Source organism: Cupressus sempervirens, chromosome 10 (genome assembly GCF_028749045.1).
Source record: "Cupressus sempervirens isolate cs-2001-9-10 chromosome 10, ASM2874904v1, whole genome shotgun sequence".
Taxonomy (NCBI): Eukaryota; Viridiplantae; Streptophyta; class Pinopsida; order Cupressales; family Cupressaceae; genus Cupressus; species Cupressus sempervirens.
The window spans coordinates 850,148,559-850,160,607 of NC_143127.1; the positions used below are offsets into that span (position 1 = coordinate 850,148,559).

A 12,049-nucleotide genomic window follows, 5' to 3' on the forward strand; every position below is an offset into this window, starting at 1 on the left:
CCCTATGCCCAATTTACTGCTATGGATGAGAGTTTTAGTAACCTCTCTAAGTTTTCTAAAAGGTGACTCATGTTGCTGCCACTACTCTCCAATTTCTACACTAGCAAAATGAAGATGATAGCCTCGACACAGAGGACTCAAAGAAATTGCATGATTTCCTTGCTAACAATTGGGCCAAAGTTAACTAGCGAAGAAGGGAAAGGAAAAGGCTAAAGCTTAAGTCTTTGTTTTATTTTACCTTATGTTATAATGCTTTGAACTTGCGATTGCTAGCCAATCTTGTACGTCAGCCTTAAATTACTTGAACTGGCCAATGGGCCTTAAAAACTTTCTAATTTTTTGGTTAAGTAATTACAATAGACATGTTTTTGGTAGATTTGGTAGATATGTTTGTAATGTTTTTAAAGGGTAAAACAATATGTGGGTTGCTAGTAGTTGTGTTTCAATTACTAATAGTTGTGATACTAATAGATGACCTCTAGTTTAGTAGTACTGGTTTAGAGAATCTATTTTTGATATTAAGGGGAAGGGTTGCGAATGCACTAGGGCTTTTAGGTCCAAGATGAGTTGTTATAATAATATTGAAGAGAAGAGAAATATGCTTTTACAATAGTTCTATTATTTTCACCACTTAAAATTGATAATAAAATAAAATAATTATATATTATTAATATTATTTAAATATTACAAATATTTTATAAACAATAAAAGTTGAGAAATGTTTAGAGATATTTATAATGATGATAGTTGGCATGAATTATAAGCACTCCAAAAATGTATCTCAAACCATTGATATCATATTTAAAGTATAAAGTATCAATTTCATAATAGATGAACATCTAACTAAAATAGATTGATAAAATGACCTAAATATAATTCAACCGATAGGCTATTTGTGGGAACTTTGTTCCCAAAAATTAAATTTTTGATAGAAAATTTGCAAGTTGGCCGGGAAAGTTGTTAGTTTGACCGAAAAATTGAAAATCCTTCTCCTTAATTATTTACCAACAAGTTTTTATCTCCCTCCACTTTTAACTCTTGTTTCAATATTTATTAGTTGTTATCTTCACTCTTAACTATTGTTTTCCTTTTTCTATTTATTAATTGTGATCTCCAGATTAGCCCATGTTGTGATATATTCATTTAACTTTTGAATTTTCAAATTCATTTAGATTTTAGTTTTTAAATTGTTTTTTATATTAGTTTAATTTTTCTTCTAAATATTATTTTTTAGTTTCTATAATTTATTTAGTCAATATAATATTTGTTAAACTTTTTTGTTTGTATTTTTCTTATTAATTTTTCATAATAGATTTTTTGATGGATTTTTTTAAATGATTATTTTTTTCATATATGATAAATTTAATTTAATATTTATTAATCTATTTAAAATATTTTAGTAAATATTATTATTATTTTATTTTATTAGATTGTAGGAATCGGGTGCAGCACGACCCCCCCTATAAACTGCAGTGCACCGAGTAAAAGATTATATTTTAAATATCCACTTTTAACTATTACTTTTCTTGTCTTATTTATTTAAAAAATAATTACTTGTGGTCTCCACATTAGATTATGTTGTGATCTCTGCTTATTAAACTTTTGATTTTTTAAATTGATTTAGGTTTTAGTTTTTAAATTACTTTGATTTTTTTTTTTTATTAGTTTAGTTTTTTCTTTAAATATTGTCTTTTCAGTTTTATTTAGTCAATAGAATATTTCATAATATTTTTATAGATGTCGCTATTTTTCATAAAAAAAATTGTATTTTTCTTATTAATTTTTCGTAATAAAATTTTGGTGGTTTTTTCTAAATGATTTTTTTTTCATATTTGATAAATTGAATTTAATTATAAAATCTTAAAATTATTGAACATGTTTCTTAAGCAATATTCAAATTTCCTAAATATTGTAAATTTTATATCTATGTTTTAATCTTCAACTATTTTATTTTTGTATTTTCATTTTGAAAAAACTTATATTTACATTATTTAATGTTCATTCTACATTTTTCTCTTAAATCTCATCTCCTATCAGCACACTCGTTGCATGTACAAAAGCATGCGACTGCTAGTTATCCTCTTATTGTACTTGTCATAGGCAAATGCATTCAGTTGACAATTAATGAATTAGTACTCTTTCAATCTACCAATGATACATATTAATTTTTCTATTAAAGAATTCTCTCTAAAGTTTATCTATATATTTATAATTAAATATAGTATATAATAGCTTTTATCTCAACTATGATAGGACAATTCAATTTGGTGTTATAAGAGCACTTTTTTCCGAAAGATATTACTTTTTTTTGCAGCAAAATGTTAGGTTTATAATTTATTAAAGTGTATTTTGAATTTAAAGATTAAAATAGATTAATTGTTTAATTTTTATTTATTTTGCATATTTCCTTAAGCTAGTTTTTGAATTGCAATTTATAACATGCATTATATTATTTGTATTATTATTTAAACAGATTTTTTATGGTATATAATAACACATATTAGAAAATCTAATATAATGTTTTACATTCACTTGGATGGAGATTATATAATATTTAATTATACTAATTGTACAAATATTAGGTGGGAAAATGTTAGAATATAGATTATTTTAGCTTTATTTTAACAAGGAGATTTGTTGCCAATTTTATTAGTTTTAATTCATTTAGGTTGACATTATATAATATTTAAGTAATACTAATTGAGGTGGAGATTATATATCACTTAAGTAAAAATTATTATAGATTCATTTATATAAGATTAGCTGAAATTTGACAATGTAGTTGATTTTTTTTAGTCTTTGAAAATTAAAATATCCTTTTCAATAAACGATAGTTGTAAGCTCGTTTTCCTAAAATTATATTATAATTAACTCTAAATTATTAGAACAAGTACATGTCACTACATCACACTTGTTAAAAAATAAATTTGATCAAATTATTTCTTTTTATGTTTTCATGAGGTTGTAGGTATCATTGTTTAAATCCTATGTAAGACACCAGGCGGCGGGTAGGGTAACGATAAACATCAAAGAAATGTGGTCCTTGAGGAGGCTGCAGAGCCCCATCAGCAGCAAAAGAAAGGCGGAAGCATGCGACCTTGCAGTGGATTGGAGCCACGGCGTCGGTGAGGGATTTGGGCTTCACGAAGGCGGTGCCGCCATTGGAGGCGTTGATGAGCTTGGCCTTAGAAGAATTCGGCATTAGGGTTTCCTGAATTTTTTTACGGTTTACTAAAACTTTGTAGGCATTATTGAATTATTTCCTGAGCGGAATGGTGACATCTAAGGTTTGAGAAGAAATGCTTCGGTCTGATTGCTTTGAGAGAGGGCTTAGGGTTTTGATTCTTGTATGCAACTGGTTTACTGGTCCAGATTGTGGAAGAATTTTGGATTCTAGATATTTTATTTTTGATATTTTTCAAAATAATACCAAAAGAAAAATTAATTATCAAAGAATAATTTAAAAATAATTTATTTTAAAAGCTTTTACAAGTGGTTTATTATAAAAATTAATTAAAAGAAATCATTGGGAACATTAGTTACCTACTTGAACTAATAAATAAAATATCATGTTTATATCATGTTTATCATGTTTAAATTTATTATAAAAATTAATTAAAAGAAATCATTGGGAACGTTATTTCCTTACTTGAACTAATAAATAAAATATCAAATATCATGTTTATATCATGTTTATCATGTTTAGATTTATTATAAAAATTAATTAAAAGAAATCCTTGGGAACATTAGTTCCCTACTTGAACTAATAAATAAAATATCATGTTTATGTCATGTTTATCATTTTTAGATTGAAAAGGTTGAGACACCTTTAGCTTAACAAAAACACACGATTCATTCTTAAAAGAAAAGAGTGCTAATATATGATAAGAAATAGACATACGAGTTAGTAGTGTTGACTCAAGCTACGCAATTGAACTCTAATTTAACTTTCAGTAGAAAATATCTCTTCCTTTTAATTGGCTTCCAATGAAAAGAAGTTTTCCATATGTCTGCATAATCCTCTTTCCTATCAGTCCATTTCCTCTCCCTATCAATGATGGTGGAAGGGGAATCCTTCTAGTCCATTCATCTTAGAAAACCCAACCTTTGGCCCAATGATGTAAACTGGGGCTGTCGTTTTATGTGCTTCTATAATTTGGATTACATAGATATGGGTATAACTGTGATCAAACTTTTAGAGGATTTAAACTTTAGTTGATAGTTTAATAGGGGACTATATTATCATGGTGAACAAATAAGCTACGTAACTTTTTCATTTTCTCTTTGACTGGACTTTATGAAGCACTGGTAGCTCAAAATCAATACTCACTTACACTTCCAAGACTTGTTTCTGGTTGGCTCCGACATCTAAAGGGACGAGGTCAGGATGGTACTCAGACGAATTTTGTCAAATGGATACTACTTAGTCCTTAACTCTTAGCCGAAGAGGTTCTGCCATAAAATCACCATCAGAAAAAAAAATCAATACCCACTTCATTTTTCCTGAGGGGCTATGGAAATGGATGCTCAGAACCAATCAACTCTAAAAATTGAGGATTCTAAAACCAGAGGAGTTGATAATTGTGATGAGATGGAAACAGAGGAGCAAGTGGAAGAGCTGTATTCATCAACTCCTGTGCCCAAATGGACCCATCAGCTCACCAGTCGTGGGTTAATTGTGAGTGGGATAATTGGGACAATATTTGCTGTAACAATTCACAAATTGATGTTCACTGTAGGGGTGATTCCAATCCTAAATATATCAGCTGGTCTGTTCGGATATTTCTTCATCAGGCTCTGGACATCCTTTCTGTCCAGCTTTGGAATTCACAGTCAGCCATTCACTAGACAGGAAAATACTGTTATACAGACATGTGTGGTCTCATGTGCTAGTATTACATTCAGTGGTAAGCAATCTGCAATTAGTAGTTGTTGTACAAATTAATAAAATAAACATATATTACACACAAGATTCTGGCAGCTTAGTTAATACAGTTGGAAGACATCAGCTTTCCACAATTCATTGGATTTGGAAGAACCGTTTCTGGGTTTAACAGTGGTAATTTTTGTATCAATGTTTCAGATCATTTTTGTTTGTTTATAGCACTCAATCATCCTGATGATAGATCATGGAGCATGATTTAAAATGTTGATGCAAAAAATATCGCATGATCTAATCTAAAAACAGTTCTTTCAAATGCTCAATTCGGATTATTTATGTTCGTTGCTTTGATATTCTAAGGCATCCAAAATAATCAATGGTTACTACTTTAATTAGCAAACTCAAGAAGCTATGCAGATTATTTAATTCTTCAAGCTCGACTGAGTGCTTCTGTCTTGTTTTCTTGCTTCCAACATCATGTGACTTTTATCCTCAATTTGTCCTTGCTTGCAAAAGGAGGATATGGGCTTTACCTGACTGGCATGGATGAGCAAACCTATAAAGTGGTTGGAAGGGAGTATCCTGGAAATAGGGCCGAGGATGTCAAAAATCCAGCATTAGGTTGGATTTTTGCTTTCCTATTTGCTATCAGCTTCCAAGGAATCTTTGTGCTGGTTCCCCTGAGAAAGGTGCTTTAATGTCTTTGTTTCCTCCTATTTCTATTCCAAATATGTAGTCTTTTTCATATAAAAGGAGCTGATATTCCCTACAGATTATGATTATTGTGTGCAAGCTTACATATCCTAGTGGTACTGCAACAGCCACACTGATCAATAGTTTCCATACTCCCAAGGGCTCTATTTTAGCCAGGTACTCAAAGATATTCTTTGCACAAGTTTCCTGGCTTAAAGAGGACATGTTACATTGATTTCTCTTTTGGGAAAGAGTTCAGCTGAGTGATCACTCCCACAATACTCATACTTTTTCATCTCTGACAGAAAACAGATCAATTGTCTATTGAAGTGTTTCAGCATCAGCTTTCTATGGAGCATGTTCAAGTGGTTCTTCAGTGGAGGTGGAGAAGCAATTTGTGGATTTGACAACTTTCCCAGTCTTGGAATGACAGCATTCAGAAACACGTATAGGCCTTTTGTTGTTGAGTTTCTGTTCAATTTGTATATTTACTCCATTCATCTGTTTGTGATCCTTCGACATGTGAAAATCAATTCTAAATTTCTTTCTATATTGTGATCTTTATAGATTCCTGAGGGGCTATTTCTGTTTAATGTTTGCTTGCAGCTTCTATTTTGATTTCTCGTTACCACTTATTGGAAGTGGTATGATATGCCCACTTATAGTAGACTGCTCTGTTATGTTTGGTGCAATTATCTCCTGGGGTCTTATGTGGCCTCTAATCAAAACGCGTGCTGGAGATTGGTACCCTGCAGACTCTGGAAGCAAGAATTTCCAGGGCTTGTTTGGATATCAGGTGCTGTCCTAAACAATTTCATACATTTTTTAATAGAAACAATAATATCTGATAATATAAAAATGATTGGGGAAACCTGGGTTTATAGCCTGGTCTGAGCTTAGAGAGACCACTTATGGAGTATCTCTTCTCAGTTTTCGCAAGCCTTCTTCCAAGGACCATCGTTCCTCACACCTACGAGTTCAACAGCCTAGCGAAAGCACATTGCCTGTGAGCACAGTCACCCAGCAGGGTTTGAACATTGGTGACTGCCTCATCAATAAAGTGTTTCTACCATGACACAAAATGTCTAAAACTCAGCTAAAATTAAATTGACTTTCAAGTTTCAGCTACACATTCCGACTAAATACAGTCCAATCTATGCATCAGGGAATGGAAAGAAAGATTAGCTAATCCCAGGTGTTACACATTAGAACTAATCAGCGAAATTCACCAAACTCCAAACCCACCCAATTGTTCATTAACCCTCTGTATATCCATTGCCCTAATCAGTTCCTCTTTCTGAAGAATTACTGACCATCAGAGGTTTGGTACACATGTAGGTGATTAAAAAGCTTTAGCAGGAATGCTGCGAGGAAATATTGTTTCATTTATCATCTCTATATAGAAGGCAATTTCTAGAGCTATTTTCTTTGCATAGAGTTATGAATCCAAGATAAGCTCCCACCATCTAAGAAGTTGAGAAACGGAGATGAGAGAAAATAGATGATTCATACCTGTGAGTGTGAAGTCTGAACTGAGGTTGAGGATAAAATGCATGTGATACTTCATTGCCCAATGATTCAGTAATAACAAATGATTCCATATCTTTTTAGATCGGTCAACAAGGGTTCCAATGGGCCTTTTTTCCTTGCAAATGAGACAAGGCCATCCTTAAACACCACAGACAAAGGGGAGAATTAAGCTTGGGAAAAGTAGGTCAGCTTTGACTATTTAACATTTTCATCCTACGAATTAAGCCTTAGTGCGTGATGTTTAAGCGATCTGAAAGAAAACTCACAGTACTCGGAATCTTCCAAATAGAAATAAAGAAAAGCAAAACATCCTTGCTATATTCTTTCATATTTTCCAAACCTGTTACTACTTTACTCATAGGAGGATGGGGGCAAAGATTGATTCTGGCTTTGCATCACCTAATTGGGATTGCTTAGTAAGTAAAGTTTAATGTACAGTTCTGTTTTCTATAAAACCAGGGAAAATTGCAGTCCAAGTGGCCAAATGAAAATCTTGCTGAGGTTCTGTTTTTCTTCTGCATATTGCCACATTCTTTTCTGGATTTCCAGACCCTGTTTCAAAGGTGCAAGATTTGTCAAAACTAGAAGAATGCTGGCAAAGGAACATGAATCTGGCTTTATCCTGCTAATCTCATTTTCTTGAGACTTCAATATTTATTAGCAACCCCAATTTGTGTATACCCAATAAAGATTGGAGTCCATGAGACCTCGTTATGTTGAAGCATTTCACTGCAAAGGCTTAAGAGCTGATCATTAATGCCATTTACCGGCACTAGTGATTCTCCAAGTTTCTTGTGTGGAGGAATGAAGGCACATGGAGACGAATTCTTAGAAATGACAAATTTCCTTATACCAGGATCTCAAACAATACGCATAGTTTCTTAATCCTTTCACATTCTCCATGCATGTCTATCAAGCCAGTCACAATTACACTTGATAAGTCTGCTTTTACATCTCCATTCCCTGACTCAAATCTCCCATAATGTCACCATATTTTGTTCACGATCCAAAGATCTACAATTCATGGACGCCAGAATTTCAACAATTTTCACTGCTGGTATGAATGCCAGAAAGTCTAATTTTCACCCCTGATCCATTTCTCAATCCTTTAGTGCTGATTCTAAAACCCTTGTCAAAACATGAAATCATATTCTCCAGTGCCTGAAAGGCAAGTGTACAATAGTAGCAGCCATCATAATTGCTAGTAGCTGTGTTCTTAAACAACCTTGCACAACTGGGAACAGTAACCCTGAAAATCACACCAAGAATGGAGCGAACGTTGTGAGCACTAGCGATTTCTATTCTTACAGTATTGCTAAGTCAAGGGATTCTAATGCCCTTCAGATGAAACTAGTCTTATGACTTCTCAACATGCATCATGTTACCTTACTATTTGTAGTTTTAGGTGAAGTGATTATTAATGATTTGTTTTATTCATCACATTTTTTGTTTTGGATTCGATTGTAACAAAAATACATACACAATGGAATCTAGAAACAAAATTTTTTATTTAGAAATGGATTGTGGAAATTTATAATGTTATTTTATCTTTTTTGATATAATTAATTTGCATATAATTGTAAAGAGAAATTACGCATGATACTTTAACATTTTAGATCATATTTTATAATTGATTAAAATTGTTAATTCATCAAAAATAATCTTAGAATCAAAATTGTTATTGATGCTGAAAACATCTGTCTGTTTTTTCTTTCAAATCATTATGAGTGTAGCCTCTCAAATTTCCAATCAAATAAGAAGTGAAATAAGGTAGTGATCCCTCATAGAGTACATGAAAGGAAAACAAATTAGGTCAGTTGTTCTTTAAACAAAATTGGGACATTCAAGGACTGAAGTTTCTAAAATGAATAAGTAATTGACTTCTAAAAATAGTTACAACTTATTTCTTTAGAGTTTAATTTTTCATGTTTTTGAAAATAGAAGCAGCAAGAGGGTGCTGGCAGCAAGAGGGTGCTGGCCCGTGGTATAAATAGAACTAGCGCATTAACAACACATTAACCCCAATTAGCACATTCACAATATAGAAGATCAACCCTATTCTTGCCTCTTTCATAAATATAGTACGAACCGAAATGCTTCAAAATAGTCAAACTAACAACATATAAGTCTTTAAACTGAAAATTAACATAAACGCTTCGCCGTGCAGGAAGGATAATAATAGTAATTTAAAAAAAGCTTGCATAGCCTCCCGTTTGTTACAAACCACGAAGCAAAAATTTATAAAAGACATAATGCCTAGGATTTAGCATCTCCTCCCAGTTACTTTGATAGGAGTGTAGAGGCACATTCCTGCTTGAGGAATTCAAATAACTCTTTGTAATCTTCTTTAGCTTTGGGTCTCATTCCATTAATCAGCATGAATGACCTTTAAAGTGAATTTGTTTGAGTTCTAAATGCGTCTATTGAACCTGTCCACATCTTCTTTCAGCCCTTGAACAACACCCTCCAGAGTCGCCAATTGGCTTTTGAGATTCCCCACCATCCCACCCATTTTGGGGGGGTGGTGTTAATCTTTGGTACCTCCTGAAAAGTAACCCACGGGGGAGTGCGATTGGAAGTTGGGCTTGAGGTCAGAGTTTACAGGGTGCCATGGGGAGAGGGGAGGGGGGAGGAGTATTCTTAAGGGTGACGGTCTGTTTTGCCTAGGTGGAGGATTGGGTGGAGGATTCATCAGAGGCTTTGACAACGGAGTTATCTGGCTACGTGGACTCACTGTCCTTAATGACCTGTTTGCATTTTTCCTTGGCAATTCTATTGGACCAGTAGGAACTAAGGGTCTCAATGTGCTCACCCGAATCAACTGTGTAGACCTCTTTCTTGCTTTTTTTCGGTGACCAAGTGTGTTCGGCATTTTTCTTTTTAGTGTCCAGTTTTGCGGGGGATAAATTTATAAATTTAATTTAGTAACTACTCTACATATTAGATACTGTGCTCAAGATATCCTTTCCATAGCAGTAAATTTTCAGGCAGTCCTTCCTATCAGTAATTTTTCCTATTTTCAGTGCAGGTTTTCTTTTCAGTCGCCATGATTCTTGGAGACGGGCTTTACAACTTTGTGAAGATTTGGGTTCTTACCATCAAATCCATTAATAGAGTCAGAAATTTGAAAACCCAAAATAATCACAATAAAGGTAAGCTAGTGTAGACACATTCGTAGTTACAAGATTTTATAACGTCTTCGCTTATTTATAGTTTATGCGTATTTGGACTTATTACAGATATAAATCTTTAAAGTTTTATACAAATGGAATCTAATAGTTTTTGAATTTGATTTGTGGGAATTTTTTTCTATCAATGTTTTAGATTACGTTCTGTGGTTAAAGTGATAGAGACAAAAAATAAGGTGTGATCTGTGAGAGATTTAAGCAAAAAAATCTCTCACAATCTAATAAAAAATTGCTAGATTTCATAGTTGGACTCCTATCAAATAGCTTTATGATCTTAGCCTCTTAATGCAGGTAGTGCTGTTGATAATGAAGACCTTTCAGCGGAGGAGAAGAAAAGGAATTCTGTATTTTCACAGGACAGAATCCCTCTATGGGTGGCAGCAAGTGCCTATGTGTTTTTCTCTGTTGTGGCAACAATAGTAGTGCCCATCATCTTCCCTTCCCTATCATGGTACCATATATTGACCTGCTATATAGGAGCCCCAATTCTTGCTTTCTGCAATGCATATGGTGCAGGGGTGACAGACTGGAACTGGGAAACAGCATATGGGAATTTGGGCTTGTTCATTTTTGCAGCTTGGGTAGGAAAAGAGGGAGGAGGAGTGATTGCAGGATTGGCAGCCTGTGGTGTGATGCTCAACATAGTTGGAAGTGCCTCTGATTTGATGCAAGATTTCAGGACTGGTTACCTCACACTCTCGTCCCCAAGATCAATGTTTGTTAGTCAGCTGGCAGGGGCTGCAATGGGTTGCATAATAGGTCCTCTCACTTTTTGGCTTCTATGGCAGGCCTATGACATTGGGGATCCCAATGGGCTCTACAGGGCACCATTTGCTGTGATTTATAGAGAAATGGCCATAACTGGGGTACAAGGTGTTTCTTCATTGCCTAAATACTGCTTCTCATTCAGTTGTGCTCTCTTTGCAATCTCCATTCTCATAAGCTTTGCTCGTGATATTCTTCCCAAGAGGCTAGCAAGAATGCTGCCTATTCCCATGGCTATGGCCATTCCCTTCTACTTAGGAGCGTACCTGGCTATTGATATGTTTATTGGGGGACTGCTAGTATATATTTGGAAGAGGTTAAATGGAAGAATGGCAAAGATATTTGTACCTGCAGTGGCATCAGGATTTATATGCGGAGATGGAGTATGGGTTATTCCGGCTTCAATTTTGGCTCTTGCCAAAATCACTCCTCCTCTTTGCATGATGTTTGTTTCGTCCAAGCAAGCTCAATCTCTTCAAGATTGAATTTTGTATATAAGGTTGACAAACATATATCATTACACGAATTCTTGATGCATTTTTGTAAAAAATCAAGTATAAGCTTCTGTAGATTGTTGCATGAAAACATTTTTTATATTAAGTTTAAAATTGGTACATGATTTCAACTGCTTCAAAGAGTCCAGTCTATATGATACCCTATCAATCTTTTCTTTATATTATTTATGTGCTTGTATATACTTATTAACAGATTTATAGACATTTTACATCGGGACTTCAATTAAATTGTATGCACTATTGTCACTGAATACAAAAGAGCGTTCTAGGACCAAAAAGAAAGACCCGGGTCCAAGTCAAAATATCAGAACCACTAGGTATCATTGAAGTTGCTTTGTTCAAACTGCTCACCGACAACCATGTTGACAGTGGAATCAGCTATATCAGCTCTATGACCAGAGGCCGCAGACGGCCCACCATTTCCAGAACCCTGTTCATCATCAATTTTGAATCTTTAATATATTAATTCAGAGCTT

The 12,049-nt window shown here is 33.8% G+C and overlaps 1 protein-coding gene across 1 annotated transcript; it reads left to right on the plus strand.

The window, feature by feature from the left end:
- The first annotated feature begins 4,144 nt into the window (after positions 1 to 4,144).
- Positions 4,145 to 11,693, plus strand: LOC149536680 (putative metal-nicotianamine transporter YSL6). The gene is made up of 7 exons (XM_089803143.1): positions 4,145 to 4,907; positions 5,399 to 5,571; positions 5,655 to 5,752; positions 5,881 to 6,021; positions 6,182 to 6,371; positions 10,134 to 10,257; positions 10,585 to 11,693. The coding sequence occupies exons 1-7, from the start codon at positions 4,514 to 4,516 to the stop codon at positions 11,541 to 11,543; spliced, it is 2,079 nt and encodes a 692-aa protein (XP_089659269.1). The 5' UTR covers positions 4,145 to 4,513; the 3' UTR covers positions 11,544 to 11,693.
- The last annotated feature ends 356 nt before the right edge of the window (positions 11,694 to 12,049 follow it).